At 42.1% G+C, this 22,631-nt stretch overlaps 1 protein-coding gene across 2 annotated transcripts in view; it reads left to right on the top strand.

Moving 5' to 3' along the window:
- LOC115153051 (adhesion G protein-coupled receptor A3) overlaps positions 1 to 22,631 on the top strand; it is a 302,520-nt gene that overhangs the window by 214,108 nt on the left and 65,781 nt on the right. For both annotated transcript variants that reach the window (XM_029698085.1, XM_029698084.1), the window contains exons 13-14: positions 6,304 to 6,511; positions 7,033 to 7,241. In XM_029698085.1, the coding sequence (XP_029553945.1) occupies positions 6,304 to 6,511; positions 7,033 to 7,241 (417 nt within the window). The remainder of the gene's footprint in view (positions 1 to 6,303; positions 6,512 to 7,032; positions 7,242 to 22,631) is intronic.

Raw genomic sequence — 22,631 nt, 5'->3', positions numbered from 1 at the left:
TTCGGCTTGCAAGCCTCCCCCTTTTTCCTTCAAACATAACGATGTTCATAATGGCCAAACAGTTCTATTTTTGTTTCATCAGATCAGAGGACATTTCTCCAAAAAGTACGATCTTTGCCCCCATGTGCAGTTGCAAACCGTAGTCTGGCTTTTATATGGCGGTTTTGGAGCAATGGCTTCTTCCTTGCTGAGCTGCCTTTCAGGTTATGTCGATATAGGACTCGTTTTACTGTGGATATAGATACTTTTGTACCTGTTTCCTTCAGCATCTTCACAAGGTCCTTTACTGTTGTTTTGGGATTGATTTGCACTTTTCGCTCCAAAGTACGTTCATCTCTAGGAGACAGAACGCGTCTCCTTCCTGAGCGGTATGACGGCTGACATTGCTCCCAAGGACGAACCGGACTTGTGGAGGTCTACAATTGTTTTTCTGAGATCTTGGCAGATTTCTTTTGATTTTCCCATGATGTCAATCAAAGAGGCACTGAGTTTGAAGGTAGGCATTGAAATACATTCACAGGTACACCTCCAATTGACTCAAATGATGTCAATTAGCCTATCAGAAGCTTCTAAAGCCATGACATTTTCTGGAATTTTCCAAGCTGTTTAAAAGCACAGTCAACTTAGTGTATGTAAACCTCTGACCCACTGGAATTGTGATACAGTGAATTAGAAGTGAAATAATCTGTCTGTAAACAATTGTTGGAAAAATTACTTGTGTCATGCACAAAGTAGATGTCCTAACCAAGAAATTTGTGGAGTTGTTGAAAAATGAGTTTTAATGACTCCAACCTAAGTGTATGTAAACTTCCGACTTCAATTGTACATAGATTAATTCAGAAAAAAATTGATTGCAAATCATTCAGTTTAATAAGGTAGTTTGCCACTCAAGTCATTCAGCTCTATTATCAGTGAATGCATCATGTACTGAGTAGTTTAGTGAATGAAATGAATAACTGAATGAACAACTGAGTGTGTTATTTCTCTCTTAGATGACAGCTTTTGTCATGCTCTCAGGCACACAGTCCGCCTTTCACTCCCTTTGTTGTGCAATTAGTACGGAGTGTTTTAATGCATCACAACATTTACAGTACTGATATAGGCTCTTCTCCCTTGTGCCATTAGAGAAGCATCTGTCTCTGTTCTGCTAAGATCCATCTCAGTACTACACTACAGTCTATAAGAGAAATGCTCTCAGGGCAAACAGCCCCGTCACCCCAGCTGTTTTATTTACAATGAAGAATTATCTCAATCCACGCACAGAATATTCAATATACCTACAGTACAGAAGGCTTCATTTCTAACAGTTGTCTTTGAATTAATTATTTAAAAAAATAATGTTTATTGACTAGGAATGATTATCTCAATCCAGGCACAGTGTATTCCGATTTACTTAGACTGTTATTCATTTAAAACAGTTTGCCTTTGGATTAATCAAACAATATGTTATTTACCTCATATTTAAATGTGTGCTAAGGTCGTTTTATAGTGTATTTCTCTCAAATGTGAGAGAAACATTTTGGAAGACAGTTCAGAATTGCGTAAGACCATGTAAGAAGAGGAATCTGTCTCCAAGACGAAGCAGGCACAGTGTTCTGTCTCCACAGAGCCAGTTGTATTTCCTGCCTCGCTCCAATCTGCTCTCAATCCAAACCTTGTCTGGGCGAAGCAGCTGGTTGGCATGGAAACCATGTAGCCTGTTTTAATTTTTCTCACTAGGTGAGTAATGCTAACACAACACTGAACACAACTAAAGAGTGGTGGGCCATTTAAGCTTCAAACATGGCAATCGTCTTGAAATAATTATTACATTTTGATGTGGAGTCATCATTTTAAATTTAGGCTGCAGCCTAAAAATTGCTAGAAAACACTTCTAAGAAGGAATTCCCATGTTCTCATTATGCTGCATGTAAGAAAATGTAATTATTGTACTTATCAGTAAACATTGTGCATGACATTTGTCTTTCAGAAACAAACATATAAACAAGCGAACAAAGTCAATGATGCATTTTCTCTGACTCACATTTGGCTCAGACTAAAATGAGGATGAGTCACTGCTAGGTTAGAGTATCTGTTTCCTGGTCACTCATTCTTTGATAGCCAATGAGGTGAGGACATCTCCTCCAAAGCTTGTCACTGAGGAAGATGAATACCAACTGCCTATGCAATATAAATCTCTGCTCCCGTAGTCAGCAGTCTCATGGTGGCGGTAGGAACCCGGGCTTATGCACAGAGACACCTGATTATGTCAAGTTGCTGAACTGCACTGTGATTTGACACTCTTAAGATGTTTTTTTTTGCACTTTAGCTTGACATTAATTTGAGTTATATGATTACATGGCAGTAGAGTTCATACAGACAGCTGACTCTCTCCTATTGTTTGTTGGGCCTCTCGGTGTAAACGTCTTCCGTCTGCCGGCTATCAGAAATGGCACATAATCCCTTGTGGACCTGAGGGCTGGGCCAGTGTAAAGCGTGGGCACACTCTGATCTTCTGATTCACTGTGTGAATAACGCTTGATGGGAAATAACAACAGAGTGCTATATATATGGGGAGTTATCAGGAAGGTGATAGAGTCCAGGTGTGCCTGATGATGAGGCACAAGTGTACGTAATGATCAAATCAAAATCAAATTTTATTTGTCACATGCGCCAAATACAACAGGTGTAGACCTTACAGTGAAATGCTTACTTACAAGCCCTTAACCAACAATGCTTTAAGAAGTTTTTATGAAAAAAATGTACAAAAATAAAGAAGTTAAAAATAGAAAATAAAAAGTAACAAATAATTAAACAGCAGCAGTAAAATAACAATAGCAAGGCAGGGGGTACCGGTACAGAGTCAATGTGCAAGGGAACCGGTTAGTCGATGTAATTGAGGTAATATGTACATGTAGGTAGAGTTTAAGTGACTATGCATAGATAATAAACAGAGTAGCAGCAGTGTAAAAGAGGGGTCTGGGTAGCCCTTTGATTAGCTGTTCAGGAGTCTTATGGCTTGGGGGTAGAAGCTGTTAATAAGCCTTTGGACCTAGACTTGGTGCTCCGGTACCACTCCGGTACCGTTCCTACGGTAGCAGAGAGAACAGTCTATGACTAGGGTGGCTGGAGTCTTTGACAATTTTTAGGGCCTTCCTCTGACACCGCCTGGTATAGAGGTCCTGGATGGCAGGAAGCTTGGCCCCAGTGATGTACTGGACCGTACGCACTACCCTCTGTACTGCCTTGCAGTCGGAGGCCGAGCAGTTGCTATATCAGGCAGTGACGTAACCAGTCAGGATGCTCTCGATGGTGCAGCTGTAGAACCTTTTGAGGATCTCAGGACCCATGCCAACTCTTTTCAGTCTCCTGAGGGGGAATAGGCTTTGTCGTGCCCTCTTCACGACTTTCTTATTGTGTTAGGACCATGATACTTTGTTGGTGTTGTGGACACCAAGGAACATGAAGCTCTCAACCTGCTCCACTGCAGCCCCGTCGATAAGAAAGGGGGCGTGCTCGGTCCTCCTTTTCCTGTAGTCCACAATCATCTCCTTTGTCTTGATCACGTTGAAGGAGAGTTCTTGTCCTGGCACCACACGGCCAGGTCTCTGACCTCCTCCCTATAGGCTGTTTCATCGTTGTTGGTGATGAGGCTGTTTTGTCATTGGTAAGCTTGCGGATGGTGTTGGCCATGCAGTCATGAGTGAACAGGGAGTACAGGAGAGGACTGAGCACGCACCCCTGAGGGGCCCCCGAGTATCAGCGTAGCAGATGTTTTGTTACCTACCTGGGGGCGGCCCGTCAGGAAGTCCAGGATCCAGTTGCAGAGGGAGGTGTTTAGTCCCAGGGTCCTTAGCTTAGTGATGAGCTTTGAGGGCACTGTGTTGTTGAACGCTGAGCTGTAGTCAATGAATAGCATTCTCACATAGGTGTTCCTATTGTCTAGGTGGGAAAGGGCAGTGTTGAGTACAATGAAGATTACATCATCTGTGGATCTGTTGGGGCGGTATGCAAATTGGAGTGGGTCTAGGGTTTCTGGGATAATGGTGTTGATGTGAGCCATGACCAGCCTTTCAAAGCACTACACCTTTCAAGTGCTAGTCAATGCAGAAACTATGATGGGTAGCCAGGGCCAGTGGTGAGTAAACCGTCGACGTCAAATGCTGGAGAGGAGGAGCAGGAGTAGACTTGACAGTCCATTAATTATAATCCACATAATAATTCACATTTCCTGTTGCTGCAGGATTATTTTCCTGTGGAAGCAAACTGTCTCAAATTAAAATCCTACATCTGTAAGACTAAAGCATGCAATGTTTCAGAAAGGGGAAGGGCCCAGGCAAGATCACACGGTGGCGCCACTTCTAGTTAAATCAACTTTGAAGTGTGAAGTCCCCAGCGAGTTCCTCATGCGAATGTAGCCTTACTACCTTCTTAGGCCATTCCGGACGGACTTAGAGCGTTTGTTAAAGCAAGGCGTTGTGCATGCCACAGACCGCACACCCTCTGGGCTATAAATCCCTTCGAAAAGGCTGATAAAGAGGATGAAAAGCTGCAGAGAGAGGATGGGCTTGTGAGATAAGATGTTCATGCAGTGTTGTGGCATTTGAAAGGATCTGTGTTGTGAGGTGCGGTCACCTGGTATTCCTCACTGTTTGAGATCTGGGCCCATCACAAAACGTATTGGTGTATGACTGCTGATCTAGGATCAGGTGAGTATTTTAGATCATAATGGAGTAGATTATATATGAACAGGGAGGTCCTGATCCGAGATCCGCACTCCTACTCTGAGACACTTTGTGAAAAGGAGCCCAAACCCTTGAGCCACTCCTTCAAGGATTCCACTGTATCCTTCACCTGTCCCTGATGACATCACTGATCAAATCCACTTTGACACGGTCTGGGATGCCTGTATCCCAGTGCTTTTGAGAAATATACTGCTTGCTTAAGCTTTTCTGGAGGAAAACCATGTAACATAAATTTCAAGGCAGAGATTCATCTCTCTCTGCAGGATGAAAATCAATAGCCTTTCAAGTGCGAGTCAATGCAGAAACAAATAGCTAACAAACCCGGGTCATAAATTAGCATGGGCTCCTTACACACGTTGGTTGTAAAGAGAAGAGATGGTGCTTAAGTATTCTGTTGGCTCATGTCACATTACAGGATTGGCCTGCTCCAGGGTAATGTAATGGTCAGAGAGCTGAAGAACTTTGAATCTTGTTAGGCCAGGTTGCCTGAGGAGAGCCATTCATTGCCAGAGAATTGGATGATAGACCTATGTAGATAATATCCATTACTTAAAGTATCTGTGAATCTGGGATGCAAATGGAATAACAATGGGAATTGGATGGGAATAGGATGGGAATCTCTCCATGTTTCAGCATCACGGACAGTTTGTCCTTCCCTTGCCTCACCAACTCTTCCTCTTTCCCTGGGGACTAGCTGATGCCGGGCTCCTTTGACGTCACATACATCCATAACAGACCTCATGCACCTATGGACGTTTCAATGCTTTGAATTCTGTTGTAGAATCATGGTTTCACCCAACATTGTTTTGTGTTGGTTATTCTCCCTGAATGCTCTCAATGACGAATGAGTAGGGTGTCCAAATAAATGGATGGATAAAAACACATCACTAGGTATATCTTGTCGTACTGGAGTGGAAACCCATTTCCATTGCAAAAATATGAAATTATGTTGTCATAATAATGTCTAATTTTTTATTAAACATTTATCAGGAACATATTAATCAGAGCACATTCACTTATGTGTAGGCTACATTCTCCCATGCCCCTAAGCTGATGACTAGCCCTTTGGGACCTTTTTATTTGATTAGACATGAACTCAGATATGAGGAGTGCTTGCTCTGGGTCTGGTCCACCTAAGTGCACTCAATCCATTCTGGAACCACACCCACGTACAATGTAATGCCACTATACTTTTTAGAAACTGTCTATCCTTCCCAGAGCTCACAAAATGCCATTTTCGGGGGTTCCATGGCGTTTATAGGCTGTGAGGGGAAGATAAAGTGAGGCCGGTTGTCTCTTTAAATCAACGCTGCAGTGTTGATGTGCCCTCGAGCTGAGATGTTAAGAACCATTTCCACCTCTGCGGCAGGAAACCTTACCAAATAGGCGCACGAGAGCTCTTCAGACGACGTAGTCTACCGAGTGAAACCCATTCCCATGGTTACTTGTGCTCGCTACCAATCTTGGAGAGAGAGGCAATGTGTCAATCTTACAAGCTACTGGAGTGATAATTTTCAGCCTCTCTCTAGCGAATGGCATTATTCAATTTGTATTTTGTTCTTTTTTATTCCATCCGCAGAACTCCGTGGCAGTCGCCGCAATCCATTTACCGCTGGCTGGTACGCCTAACCCCTCTGCGTTGCAATCTGTTGATAACTCGACTTGCAAGCTGCAGTTTATTGTCTTTCGAAATGGGAAACTCTTTCCTTGCACAGGGAATTCGTCAAACCTTGCAGATGATGGAAAACGTAGGAGCGTTTCGACACCAGTTGCTTTCACCAAATTAGGTAAGAGGAAATGCATGCATTTGATCATCATGGCTCTGATGTCAACGTTGTCTAAAAGTATGATCGGCTGTCGACAAACACAGGGACACGCACATGCATGCACAAATGAAAAAGTGCGCAGCCTGTAGAGATTTGATCCATGTTACATATGTTTGTTAAAAACACAACTATGTCTAAATATTTGTTATGCTAAACACAGCCTAATTCACAACACATTTGACAAATCTTTATATGCGTGCTATTTATTTTCATGTTATAATATTTTGTCGTTACCATCCTCCTGATGATATCTGTGGCAGATGTTTAATAGCTTTTAAATCTTAAACACAAACATGTCAATGAAAGATAGATATACATTATGAAAATAGGCAGAATTAATAATAATGTATGGCTGTCGGACAGTAAAATGTGTGTGTGTGTGTGTGTGTGTGTGTGTGTGTGAGACAGTGTGTTCGTTTCTTGGATGTTGCACTTAGACTTTCCACTTGGTTTCCCTAATTGAATGTGTTGCTTTCTTGCAGATGGGTGCAGCATCGGGAGCGCCGTGCACTCGGTTACCATTGCTCTCAGGCACTTCGCGCTGGGTGTAGACCCAACTGCAGCCTATTGGGATTTTGACCTGCTAGATGGGCACGGTGGCTGGCGGGCAGAGGGGTGCCACATAACAGGCTCCACGGGCAACACGACCACCATTCATTGCACTCATCACAATAACTTTGCGGTGCTAATGGTGAGTACAGACGTGACCTTATTCCAATCCTCTCACAGGACACCCTTTCCCTGGCTATCTCGCGGCTTGTTGCTTATAATGAATCCAATACATCATTTTGCACAAAGGAGTAGTCACGTGCCTTGCCAACCACTTCGTGATATAAGGGACCTTTCAAAATCTTGCTTTATTGTTGTAGCCTATTCCCACAGAGGAAAATGTAATGGGGAGATGCGCAATGGAACCATGGCTGAGGATTGTATTACTCGTTTTTTCTACATTTTGGAAATACGAAGTTGGTTTTCTTGTCTGCCACCTCTGCTAAAGGGAGTACGGCAGCTCAAATCGAAAAGATGCTCAATAGAACGAGCGCCTTGTCAGTATTCGCCTGCAAGTCAAGCGCAAGTGGTGTAGTAATTGGTTGCAACCTTCTTCCACCGAAATGTTCGATTGTAAAGCAAGCTATCATTAAATCTATCTCGCTCAAGTTGGTCGTGGTGTCGTCGCGGTGTGTATTTACGAATACCTTCTCCTGTCGACGTCCCCTATTAAAATTGATTTCATGAGGATAATACCGAGAGCGCAATGGCATCGCATCGCTCAGTCATTCCGTAGTGCCTCTTTGCCTAGTCCGCGTTTGGAAGGACAGAAATCCTCCGGATGTTTACCGAAGAGTGGGATTCGCTAGATTGGGAGGTTAGTCCTTTCAGTGCATGAAAGTGGTGTTCTGTGGAATGTTGGTGTCTTCCCGAGTTGCTTTTATCGGAATATTTTAATTTCGTTCTTATTCCAGTGGGTAGATATATGCCGGTTACAAAGCAGACGGGAGAAAAAGCGGCATAATGAGAGCAAGGGATGGTGTGCATGGAATATCAAGCTGTTGTCAGATTGAGCGCAGATGTCATATTGTCATTGCGTGGGCTGTGGCAATGTAAGCTATGTATTTAATATACAACCTGGGCTAGGGGAGACGCTTCACACTTCGCTTGATTACAAAGCTTTATTGGGATGGTGGTAGTCAGCGCACAAGGAAGGTGAGATCGCAATGCAATTTAGTGAATAGACCTGACAACAGATTCATGATTTGAACTTCTGGGCACGTCAATTGGAAGTGCTAGTTGTGGTGGGCGGGTAGCTGTTGCCGTCTGGTCTCTCCAATGAAAGCAGATTATATTGTTCCTGTGTTTGCGTGGAGACCGCGCGCGCTTTACTAATGCAGGCACCACACCCGCAGTAGTATCTGCAGTGCCCGAGAAAAGGACCCTTATTTACGGACTCGTGACATCACTATTTTTTTCTGCACTATCTCTGTTGCGGTATGATTTCTCCCTCCTGTCTGACTCAGTATTACTGAACTTGTTGCGTGATCTCCTCATGGTAAGCTGGAACTGTTCTTGTCATGTGTTGTCTACCACCACATGTTATCTTGTAATGTGTTATAAACTGATGTTAGTGACTCCAGCATGGTCATTGAAGCAAGTTTGGATCACCCCAAAAAACTTGAACACAGCTGCCTTGATGTACAGAATGACAACAACTGTGTTAATACTATATCTAGTGATCTCAACAAGTTGTAAACTCTACCCAAACTTTTTAGTGTGGTCATTGAATATACAAGTCATGCTGGATAGATGTAATGTTACAATTAGAAAAAAACAAGCATTTATTTCAGAAATGGTCATAGTCTATGTAGCTGTGGTATGATCATCTCAGATATCCTACATGGGCAGTTCTGCAGCACAGTGTAATCAGATGATACAGTATTCACCTCTGAGCTGAACCACTGCCTGGACTGCAATAAAGTAGAGCCAACATGGCACTGTCTGCCCTCAAATGAGCCACAGTCAAATCTCTGCCAGGTACAAGACAAGAAACCATTAGAGGATAAATCTACAACTTTGAACAGAATGACACAGGGGCAAACAATCAAAGAGAGTTTTGAGAGATGGCAAAGCGAGAACCATCATCTCGTCTGAAAGGCACACTAGCAATCTCCAGCTCGAATAATGTAGGCAGTTCTCATTCAGCACTTTGGGGCTTGTGTGGAGATGATTAGTCCACTAAAAGTGTGACGGTCCAATACAATTTTCCCTGGGGATTGGTATCCAGTTATGGTTTGTTATATTGAAAGCAATTTAATGAGATTCTTTTGACTTGGCTTAGGAGAATTTAATGCTAGAGTCCCTCTCGTAGACCTGTGACTAGAATGCTAAATGAAAGGAAGAAGGAGAATTTCATTGAAGGAGCTTTTGTTTCTGTTTGGATTAGCCCCTAGATACAAATATAAATATAGAAATGAATAACATTAGATTATTACGTGTATAACAACTTTTGGTTCATGGAATAGACAGCAGGTAGATTACTAATAGCACCTATTTCCTTATAGTATGTGAATACCAAATTATATTATAAGATAGTAATTGGTATTGGGTTCATTAAAGAAGAGATGGTGTGCTCCCTTGCTGTGTTGACTGTTGAGTCATATGTTGACAAATCGGAGAGATAGGAGACTCAAAGCGTGATACCTTTCAGGTTTCAGAACCATGGACAGTTCCTTCTGGAGCTTCCTGCTGAATCTCATGTTATTGAAGACACTGATTTGTTTGTATTTGAGTAAATCTGAGAAATAGGAGACACATAGCATGCTGAGCTCCCAGGTTCAGCACCACTGATAGTTCCACCACCCCCAGCCTAGCCTCCTTATGAGCACCAAATTCTATTTCAAATATGTTTGTTTTTGTAACTAAATGAAATTGAAGATAGGCTACATGTTGTAGCATGCTGGACACCATGTTTCAGCACCATGGACAGTTCCAGTTATCCCCTTGCCTTGCTAAATCTACTTCTCTACATAACACTATATTGTGTGATATGTTTGTGTTAATAACTGAAAGATATGCTGTAGCTTGACTCTCCAGGTTTCAGAACCATGGACAGATCCAGTCTCCCCTGCACACAGTATCCTTTGGGAATGCCAAATTATATTATAAAATATGTTTGCATTTGAGTTACTCAGATTGAAGATACATGCTGTGGCATGCATGCTCTTGGTTTCAGCACCATGGATAGCTCCAGCTCTAGTCTTTCCCTTGCCTTCTTTGTGTGTGTACTATAGCCCACTAGGCCTGTGTCTGTAGGGAGGGCAAGGCTGACTCATTCATTTACAGCATTGCAGTCTGATCGTTCATCTTCATCAGTGACAGTATTTTTTTCCCCTTTTAACCTGTGTGTGTGTTTGTCTATCACTGTCAACCATGATGGCATTTTTATACGGGGCTAAACATAAGGTATAGTCTGGGAGCCAAAGTCCTCTCCATGTTATTGCTCTAGTGCTCCCACCTGTTTAATATGCAAGGACAGACCTTTACAGAGAGCAGAATGCAGGGAAAAGCTGGCTTTGTCAGTATCCAACCATGACAAAGGCTCCAAAGTCGTAAGCCAACAGAAGAGGATCTATTGAGAGATGCATTTCTATAGCCTGTAGGGGAGACGGACTGTGTGATGCTGAGCGGACATGCATAGCATGCTAATAGATTCCCATAGACTTCCAGTCATTGCGCTAATGCTAGTTAGCTCAGTGGGGTTTGAAAATAGTGCCCCTTTTGTTCAGTGCTGGTATTACTGAATATCTTGCATTGGCACAAGGTCAATATGAAGGTATGACAATCTGGATTCCGCCCAATGCCTAGAGCCGTGGGATTTTAAATCCTAAAATACACCTTTGTACCACGTAGTGCACAAAACCCATCTAATAACAAAAACATGGAAATTAATAAACTATGTATACTGTGGCTAAAGGAAATATTTTTTGGGAGGATAGTCATCTGTATTGAGAGTATACCAATGGCAAGCAGGAGAGACTGTGTACATGTACTCTCTTTGTCTCATCCTTATCTGTTGGCATCATTGTGGTGGAATTATGCATGTTTTGACTCTCCCAACCCCAACACGCATGCGTGCACGCACAAACACACACACATACACACACAAATAAACCCACACACACAACCCCTCCCCCTCCAAAAAACACAACCCCACCATGTTGGTGTCAGACTGCATGATAACGATGAGGGTTAGGGCACCGCTAACGATTTGTGAGCCACTTTACCCATGCTTAACTCTGACCTCTGGCTCGCCCACTCTTGTTTTAAAGATGGATGCATATGGAGAGGAGCACAAATCCATTCCCATGTATGCGTAGGAGATCAGCATCACTACGCCTTCTGGTTTCTGACTGAGAGACTCATTCAGTCTGCTGTGCCGGAACATAGAATCAATTCTCATTTTGTACTGTCTGAGAGGAGATTTCCAAAGAGTTTTGAAGCTGCTTGAGGACACCTGGGGATAAATGATCCTTTTGATTAGAAGGTGACTTAGTTTCTCACTCAGTTGAACAATATTATAACATTTAGACAATTATGAAAATCAAATGAATACACAGGTTAATTTCAGATGCCATTCTGTTGGTATGATAGGAAGTAGGTTTCTTCATACGATGTTGTTGGGTGGATGAATAATCAGGCCGTGTGTGTTGTCTGTGGTTGTATGACAGTACCACTGAAGTGTTGAATTGTGGGTTGAAATAAGTGTTTGGCCTTGGGCCGTTACTCTTCTCTATTTATACAAATGATTTGCAACTGGCCTTACACAAAGCTAGAATGACTATGTACGCGGAGATTCCACAGTCTTCATGTCATCACCCAAAGCCAGTGACCTCACTGAGTCAGTACCTGAATGGATGATTAATAATAAGCTGGTCTTAAATACATCTAAAACTAAAAGCAAGACCCTTAGCTGGAGTTGTGTTTAAGGGGTGTGACCATTGATCAAGTTGAAGAAGCTAAACTCCTAGGTGTACCATTGGATGTTCAATTAGCACGGTCAAGTCATATTGACAAAGTTGTAGTGAAGATGGGGAGATGTAAGTCTGTCGTAAAAATATCTGTGTTTATGGCACAAAAATCAACTGTACTAGTTGTTCAGGCTCTGGTCTTGTCCCATCTTGATTACTGTCTGGTAATATGGTCAAGTGCAGCGAAGAAAGCCCTAGCAAAGCTGCAGCTGGTTCAGAACAGAGCAGCACGCCCTTAACTGCACATACAGAACTAACATCAACAACATGCATACTAGTCTTTCCTGGTTGTGGGTTGATGAGAGATTAACTGCTTCTCTTCTAGTTTTTATGAGAAGTACTACTGTAATGAAAATTCCAGATTGTCTGTATAATCAATTAACATTCAGCTCAGGCACCTATATATATACCCCACAAGACATGCCACCAGGGGTCTGTTCACAGTCCCCAATTCCAAAACGAATTTGCAGCAATGCACAGTATTATACAGAGCCATGATCTCATGGAACTCCCTTCCATCTCCAATTACTCAAGTAAACAGCTTCAAAAAAAAGATGGCGGGGACTGTGAGGGGACACAGACACACTCTAACACACACAATATTTTTGTTGTTATTGTATTGTTTGTATATTGTTGTATTTTTTGTGACAGTCCTTGCCTAGCAGTGTTTTTTTTGTGGACCCCAGGAAGAATAGCTGCTGCATCGGCAAAAGCTAATGGGGAGCCGAATAAACCAAACACCAGGGCCAGGAGTTATTCCTGACCATACGACCTGATCAAGAACATTTAGGGCACAGAGTTTATCCTGTTCAGGTCACAAGGTCAGGACAAATTCCTGGCCACATAGGGATCCTGATTAAACGACGAGGTCTCTTTTCTGATCTGGGTACTGTTTTAATAGTCACCATCCATAACAAATTACAGCTTGCTAACAATTTGGCATGTGATGCAGATTGTTTTCGCCCTGAATAATGAGTTCTGCACAGCCTGCCATTAATTTGAACCATCAACGGCTTTGCTGTAGTCAGCCAATAGTCTGTTGGGGCTTCTTTTCCCCTGACACAACATATTGGATGGAATTGGCCTCCCTCCCATATTTTATCCTCCCTTCTTTTGGTAACAAATGGCATTACTTTAACCTATTGTTATTCAAATGACTGTTGCTCCCCGTCCTCAGCTAAGTACAGTATATGAAGGATTATAATGGTGCTGCTTCTAGCAAGGAGGTTTCGAGTTAATATGTCTGTGCTCACAATCATAGTCGGAACGCTCCAAAGAAAGTTTATGAGCTATTCAATGGTTTCACAGTTTTGATGTTGTTTATAGAAAGTAACTGATTAATTGGTAACTGTAAGCAGTGACAGGCTTTTATGGACAGCACCTTTGCGTTCACTTCAATTGGAAAACTGTCCATGCTGATGAACACTGTTTATAAAAGATAATGGTGTTAAATTACATTTTTATTCTGATGTGATGTGCTTGGCATAACTTTAACAGTGCTACAAAAATAGAGGAAGCATTTAGCATATGGAACAACACACACACACACACACACACACACACACACACACACACACACACACACACACACACACACACACACACACACACACACACACGTCATCATGATGATTTAAGGTGAACTGTAACCTGCTGATCTGCAGGTTACTCTACCCACCAGCAGCCCTCCTTGCAATGGCCACTTGACCTCTCTTCCACTCCAGGAACTGCCCCGGTCTAAATGAGGACAGGAGATTGGAGGAGGTCTTGGACATTGCTCTTGTCGTTACTGTGTATCGCTTTAATCGAAACGGACAGCACCTTATTTGCACATGCTGGCTGGTCTAGACAAACACATTTAGAGCTTATTTTGCATCGATTAGGGCCATGTACAGTGTGATCCAGCTCAACGCTCGGTGGCTGGCTGGCTGCAGGTCTGCCTGTCTCATCTGCCAAGACAGTTTTCCAGAATGCCCCCCTCCTGATGCGTTTTGTAGCTGCTGCCAGGCCTGAGCACTGAGCAGGGAATATCACCGCAGACAGTATCTCAGCAAGGCTGGGGCTGAACGGACATGATGGCTACTGTACTGAGTAGGGGTATTTGAGCTCCTGTAACTGATATGGAATAGCGAACATCTAAGAATTCTACAGCACAACCCCCACTCCAGTGCACATGAATCAGATTGAACCAGGAATCAAAATTTACAGAGCAGTGGAACTAAACATCTCCACAACCACATCAGCGTGACCTGTCCTCTTTGACCTTCTGACCTCCTCCATTTGATTGTTGAATGCCTTCTTTGCAGCAGGCAAGGCCAGGACTGTGCTCTGTGCTTCTTCTCCCTCGGAACGCTTGGACAATGTTGGGCCAGCGCTTGGACAATGTTGTAAGGAGGCGTGGGCAGCTGGATGCTGCCTTGTAATTAGAGCATGTGTATTGATGCGCTATCACCCCGTTCACTCTTCTTAATGCCGATAAGGACAGTAGGAAATGAGACTTGTGTAATTTGAAGGGGGAAAGATAAGGGGGCTATATCTGTGGCTAGGTCCATTAAGCACCCTTTGAATGTCTTATCACTCAGCGAGAATTCTAATATTTCATTTTTCATGGTGGCGATAGCCCTTTCCACTCACAGCCCGTCATCCCGTATATGGTTTGAAAATGTACGATTTTTGTCATTGATAAGTGCCTTGGAACCCAGTGGCTGTACAGTAATGTGCTACACATGACGTCAGAGCTCAGGTTCTCTGGTTCACAAGCGCTGTATGGATTTTGACTAGTGCAGCACTGTATACAGAAACTTCTGTACATTTCCGATACAAAAAAAATGATTCGGTAGTACGTTTTTGTTACTTTCAGTACTTCTGTCAAATGTGTCTCGTGTGATTGAGAGGATCAAGTCTGTCTATCAGCGCAGGCCCTTTATAGCACGTGCCTGCTCCACCTACTCATTCACTGCTAGAGCTGTCTGGGCTGCATTGTTAGCTCCCCACTCATTCTTCACAGAAGTTAACACACTTGAATAATGCAACACAGCATGTAGAAATGTTGAAACTGTTCATTACTGTTCACAAAACAATGTCCGTAACGGCTAGAACACTTTTACAATGCAAGACGATACTGGTAGATTCCAGCTTTAATTGTAGGCTAACTTTCATTGCTAGCTTACTGCAGAATTCACTACCCTAGTGCTTTGTTTGTGATAATATGCAAACCATAACACAAAATATGCTGATTTCAAAGCTGATTGTCACCAAAAACTTTATTAATCCACTTTGTCTCTCTTGCCACCAAAAACTCATTCACTTTTTGCCTCCCGTCTGGTTTCCACTCGATTACATAGCCACATTCTGCCTCGCAAATGATTACTTTCTTAAAGAGACAGCGCACACTTTTATAAAAGAGATTGCTTCTTCTATGCATATGTTGTTGATCAGTACAATAAAATAATGTCTCCTATCAGTTGCCAATAAAATTTGTCCTAAATGGAAGGGATTGCTTGTCACCTGTAGCCCCATAAAATCACACTCCTATTGAATAATATGCATTCACCTATATTGTGAATAGACCTAGGCTACATCTTGATTTACCCAGTTTATCAAAAAAGATTTACCTTTCAAATAAATTATTACCGTTATGTGGTTATGTAGTTAGATTGGTAAAAACAAAGTCAAATTGATTGTATGATTGTATAATTTATTCATTATTTCATGCATGTCTGTCTCTAAAAAATGGACATAAAAAATGCCAAATGTAATGATATTGAACTCAATAGATTCCCAACGATTGAACAGAGCAAGAGCTGAGTTTATATTTCTGGATCAAGTGCCATTCTGTGACAATGGCTATTTTCCTTGAGTCATAAAAGTGCATTGAAATTAGTTTCAACCTGTGCACAGTTCGGAGAGGTCTAGCCAACTTGACACAACTGTGGTAGGCGTTGGAGTCAACATGGGCCAGCATCCCTGTGGAATGCTTTCGACACCTTGTAGAGTCCATGCCCCGACAAATTGGGGCTGTTCTGAGGGCAAAAGGGGGTGCAACTCAATATTAGGAAGGTGTTCTTAATGTTTTGTACTCTCAGTGTATAGTTTTTCTGTTAGAAACATTTCAATTTGGCCCTGTCCATATACCGGTATGCCAATTTCCATGAGTGTAAGGGGTTAATGCGTGTGTGTGTGTGTTCTGCCCGTGTGTGTGTTCCTAGTTACAGTGGATCTGACATTAGGTTGAAAGTCTCATCGTACTTCAGAAGCGTCAATAGTTAGGCTTGCTCTGGAGCTTTCATTTACCCTGGCTCTTTTTATATAATTAAAGCTGTTCAAACAATGATTGGATGTGAACTAATGGCATTTGCCCTCAGATAATTTATGACATTGGGAAATGTTTTCTTTTTTTAATGACAAGGGTTGCCGAGGCAAGGCATAGCTATTTGATTCCACGTGGGTAGCTCTTCTCTAGTCACACACAGGCAGTAATGCGATATGGGTAAAGCAGCCAGACAGACTTACTATCGTAATATGTATTGACTTGCATTTCATATGGTAATAATTATGGCAATACCTTTTGATGTTCATTGACCTGACAGTAATAGTTTACATGAATGAAAATGGCTGTGGTTGGAATAAGAGTGGCTCATAATAAAAACAATATTTTGGTAAAATGCTGAGATCATTTTTCTTCAATTTGAACAGCTCTCTTGCCATTTCATCCATGCGTGCGTGTGTGCTTGTTCTTGTGTCTGGCTGTCTGCGAGACGGGGACGGTTTTGTGGGCGGAGGACGGCGTCATGTTGCACATTTTGTATTTCTCTGGAGGTAAGGCTTTGCACCGCCGCGATTTAACTTTAAAACTCACTCAATTCTCCCTCCACCCCGAAGCCCATTCTACTGGGTCAGCAATACGCTCCAGTATCAAAGGTGAATACTAATCTGGTCAGGGAAATTCCCCCTCGCTCATTCAGACACTGTGTGGCAGCCTGCCTGCCTTACAAATGTCATAATGAGACCCAAACATGTAAATGGATGAGATGGAGCAGTCACTTAGGTCTAAATGGCTGCAGATAGCAGAGCTTTCGGTGTGTGAAATGGGATTGGACGGCGTTGTCATGCAATCCATAATCAAAAAATGGAAGAGAAGATTGCAGAATAAAGGAGGGAGGGGTGGGAAATGGGAATACATAAGGGGTCAGAACTTGAGACACACATTGGTTTCTCAGAGATAGTTATACCTCACTCACACACACGTGCACACATTCACACACACTGTAAACACGCACACTGTAAATACACACAGACATACTGCACATATGGAAATGCAATAGGACACATTCAAGCAAAAGAAAAGCTCTTTCTCTTTCCCTCCTCTCTTCTCTTCCAGACCTATCAAGTTGTGAATTGCTGCCACACATCATCGTAGGCACAGTTATGGTCTGGCCCTGATGGCGATTCAGCAGTATCTAGTCTGTGGTATTGTTAAACAGCATTGCTGAGGGTTGTCTTTGGCAAGTCCTTCATCTGCACCAGCCAAATTTATTCTGAAGTGCTTTGGAAACAATGTGGTTTTTATGTTAATCGTAATAGTAATCAGGGCTCTGACATTACATTGCTTTTTATGGGTGGCGGCACTCTGATGCCATTGGAGGGCTCTATTGGTTCAGGAGACAGCGAAAACAAATGTTGGACAGGAACAGATGTGAGGAAGTCTCTCTGGTGAGCTTTGTGATTGCACTAGCATTAAGAGTTGTTAAACGGACACTTCACCACCTTTTTAACATTATATTCATTATTTACAGCAACATACCAGTGTCTACTAATGTAATAATGCCCTCCCCCTGGCTGAAAATCACTTATTTTGATATAATTACCCCCAATGACATCGTAGGGAGCGATTTTATCAGGACCTTTTCTTTGTTTCTTTTTCACTGCAGAACATAGAAATGCGGTTATGAAATGTACTGGTATGGTGACACTGGTATGGTGCTGGGGTATGTGTGTGCGTGTGTGTGTGTGTGTGTGTGTGTGTGTGTGTGTGTGTGTGTGCACATGCATATGCGTGTACATGCACACATACATTCATGCATGCTTGTGTGTGTGTGTGTGTGTGTGTGTGTGTGTGTGTGTGTGTGTGTGTATGTTTATGCTCTTAGAAAAGCACTGCATTGTTCAAGTAGACCTTTAGATGTTATAGTAGTCTGGCAGGGTATTTAACAAATAATGTGTGTTCTATGTAGGTTGAGAGCCCTAGCTCAGTTAAGTTTGGAAGTCAGTAAGTAGCCCTTAGCCAACCCCTCCCCGTTTCCCCATTCCATATATGTATTTCTATTGACACATTCAGATGAGTGGCATAAGCATGATACATAAAGTCTCATTTCATCCATTATCTAGTCATTTGAAAGTTATTACCTCCTTCAGACTTTGTTCATGTTGTTTCATTTGTTCATTTATACATCTAGTTCCATTCCCTCATAATCCCTTAGTTGTCATCAAGGTTCAGTAACATTTATGTAATGCTGAACAGTGAATGGGCTGTGCTGCACATATGCAGACACAGACACACACGGGATCAAGGTCACGCCACAGAGCATTTAGTAGAGCCTATAGCTTGAAGTATATGAGGAAAAGACACTGCAGTAACTAGAGCTATAATTCATGATAACCAGCAAATGTTACCCCATTTTACTCTAAGGCCGAGGAAGAGACTCTGGGGGCGTGATGTTAACCGTATCCTCTGATGTGTAAGTAGATAAATAAAGCACAAATTATACACACGACCCTTAAATAACGATGTTTGTCTGGAGGGACGTTCCACTGTATATCAAATGAGATTCATTATCTCATAATGGACCTTAATATGATGGGGTTGTATTTGATTGAACTTGATTTCATTACACTCTTAAACAACAGTGTGCTTATGTGCATGCCTCGGTCAACATTAAGTGGTAGTGAGTGAAGATGAGCGTGTTCCTGTCTTATTCCGTCTCCGAGCTTATCAGAGCATTTAACTAGCAGCCAGGGGGCCTCAGTGAAATGTTTTATAGAGTCGTTTGACGCACCCATGCATCACACAGTGATGTCGTTATGAAATTGTGACTGACCAGCTCAAATCGGTCTTATGTAGCAAAATTTGATTATTTTTTTTTACATTGGATTAAAGTAGACTCCGAGCTACAAAATGTTATATCACACACTGCAATTAAGTAATTCTGCTTTGAAAGTTGATCCATTTATCAAAACACTTGAGAAAAGGGCCTTTGAAAGTTGTGGTACCTACTGGAGTGCTCTCCTTTGTTTACACCCATTCAGCATAGTTCACACCCTCGAAAACCAGCCCCACCCAACTCTAAGGATTCACATGAGAGGTCATGTGCTAAACAGTGTGTGGTGTAGTAAAGATTAAAGACTAAAAGTGGTAGTAGCAGACAATAAGGAACAATTACAGGTAAACATGGTGTCCAGATAAAAAGTATTGATGGGTCATGTGAAATAAATGTTATAACCCCCAGCCACATCCAGTAGTGGAAAAAGTACTAAATTGGCAGAGTTAAAGTATGAATAATTTCAAATTCCATATATTAAACTACATAGCACAATTCTTTTTCCCTTTTATTAGCGTGAGCCAGGGGCACACTCCAACATAATTTACAAAGTATTTGACTTTAGTGAGTCGGCCAGATCAGAGGCAGTAGGGATGTTCTCTTGATAAGTGTGGGAATTGGACCATTTTCCTGTCAAAATGTAACAAGTACTTTTGGGTGTCAAGGAAAATGTATTGTGTAGAATGTAGTGAAGTAAAAGTAGCCAAAAATATAAAAAAGTAAAGTAATGTACAAATACCACAAAACAATTTTAGTACTTTCAAGTATTTTTACACCACTGCCCAAATGCCTTCACACCAGTACATTAGCATACTTTATATACTGTTACACATGCACTTGTATGGAATCACATGTATGGAATACTAAGTTAAGGTCAATCAACCGGAGTTGAAACCCGAGTGAGGTGCACATGTACAGTACATAAAGATATTTATGTGGTGGACACTTGATAGTGTTGTGTGGTATGTCACAAAATCATGTTACGACCACACACACACATACCTCAATATTTTGCGAAGTGGATGGTCTCTACAGAAGGTGTAAACGGTACAGCCAGATGGTTACTTGCATAGTAGCAATATCAGAAATAGGCAGTGTCAATATAAATAACATACACAATATCAGTAACGATATCAGTGATAGACGAGGTAGTTATGCATACAATTAGATTAAAAAATAGTTAAAAAAATAGTATCAGCAACATATGTTAGGCGGGAGTCATGTGAATAGAGGCACTGCAGATAGTGCTGATGACTGGTCCGTCCAAACCATGCATGAACAAGGGAATCTATATTCGGAGAGACTGTTTTTGTCCTACCCTTGACTTTGGTGCAGGACATGTGACGTCCATAGCCTATTTGTCGCAAAACTCCCTGAGCTTGTCAAATATAGTTTGTCTAGCTGTGTCCAGTCCAGGTGGTGTTTTCACAGGCAGACCATCTATGGGAGGAAGGATGCGCAGCAGCTGAAACCTGGTCCCGACAGTCCGATAACGCCTTGGCGACAACACCAGGCTCCAGAGCATTGAAGCTGTAAAACAGAGAAGAAAAAAAAACTGAAGACATTACAACCCTGCACAACATCAATTCACCTCCAAAGTTTAGATAAGAATAACCTCATACAATGAAAATATTTTTTTACCTGAAGTGCTGGTACTGCTTGATCTGTGGCAGTGGCCTGAAGTACGGAGTCAGGTGTAGTTGCCAGCCAAAGCTTTCCACCAGCACCGTACCATCCTCCAGTCCAACCAGCTGTGGGATGTTGACCCCTCACACTGCTGTCCTTCACAACACCAGACAAAGTGTACACTCTGGTCTTTCTGAAGCGCTGCTTAAAGTGAGGCCAAAGCACCAGTCAGGCAAACTTGTGATCAGGAAGTGAAGGTCCAGATTGTGGTGGAGCTTGTGCATACCAGAGCACAAACGTGTTCTTGTTTTGGCCACTGCAGTTATCACAAGTCAGGTCCACACGTGTTCTCCCATGTAGCTGATGCCTTTGCTTGCACCAGCTCTCTTTTTGATGACTGTATGACTTGTGGATTAGAGTCAGGCGTGTTCTGATTGATGCTGAAAGAGAAATTCCAGATACAAATATTTTAGCATTATTATACAATAGATGTGAAATGGCATTCTGAGATATCACTACACACAGTTCATACAGGGAATGTTAGCTACTGTAGCTAGCCAGCCATCTAATGTCAGCTGTCTAGCTAACAGCAAGCTTTAACAAGCAATACAAACCGATTGTCATAGCTAGTTAAAGTTAACCAATAGGTTCAATGTTAGCTAGCTAACATTAGGCTATAACTAGCAATGTGAAATGGCATTCTGAGAACTAACGTTACACACAATTCATACACAAGTTAGTGTTAGCTAGCCAGCCACCTAACCTCAGCTGACGTTAGCTAGCTAACAGCAAGTTTTAACTTGGTCTTTTGTTTAGACTTGTCACGTCAACTAGCTAAAATATGAAATATAATCCCAATCCATAGAGTAAGGTTACTAGCAATATAAACCGATTGTCATAGCAAGCTAAAGTTAATTGTTAGTTAGCAAGCCAGCCATCGAACCCCAGCTGACTAGCTAACAGCAAGCTTTAGCTAACAATTAAAACAACTTTGACAAAATTAGAAACGCATAATATCTGAATCTGTAGCTAGATTCTTACCTGTATACATGGATGAAAGCTTCACGGCAGACTGCAACCCCTTTTATAAGACATACTGTGTTGTTGCCGTTTAGTTTGCATAGCTTGTTTGACCGGTTGTGTTCCAGTCAGCACTGCATGGCACGATCGTCGTCCACAAAGTAGTCCATCATCACAACTTTATCCCACTGACCTTTGTCGATAGCGCCTGATAAATTCAGGGCAGCAATGTTATTGAGAGAAGTAGCAACATATTTGCAGTTCTCCATGGCTAAAGTGATATATTTTTGAAAAAAACTGCTGTAGAAAGAACTATGTAGGCATTACGAGCAGCTCATTTTATAGACACAAGTTGCAACGCCACAGACCAATCCAAAGTCATCTCTCGGCATGTCCAGCCCACTCATTATCTCAGCCAATCATGGCTAGCGGGAAGGTTGCTGTCTTTCACTGCTAAACCAACTAGGCTCGTAATTTAAGAATTGTATTCGTATTTATAGATTACATACACGTTTGATATTAAGGCACATGAAAGTTCACATGTTCGAGAAGGCATTTCTGCCAAAAAAACGCATTTTGATTAAAAACATATGTAAGTTCAAAAGGCTATCCTGTGAAGTCGTGACTTGTGACTTGCGACATACGCCTAGTTTCCTGAATGGGTCACATATTTAATAGCTCCCTGTGTGTTTATGCTTGAGACTCACCGTTTATTGGAATGGCTGCAGCTCAATCTCCTCTTTCGGCCGATATAGTTTCCCTTTTTTCTACACGAGAGGATCCGGACAAGGACCGGGCTGTAAAAATGTGCATAGG

Source organism: Salmo trutta, chromosome 18, assembly GCF_901001165.1.
Source record: "Salmo trutta chromosome 18, fSalTru1.1, whole genome shotgun sequence".
Classification (NCBI taxonomy): Eukaryota; Metazoa; Chordata; class Actinopteri; order Salmoniformes; family Salmonidae; genus Salmo; species Salmo trutta.
The sequence above is the reverse complement of the archived record's forward strand: the minus strand, read 5'-3'. Positions and strand labels throughout refer to the sequence as shown.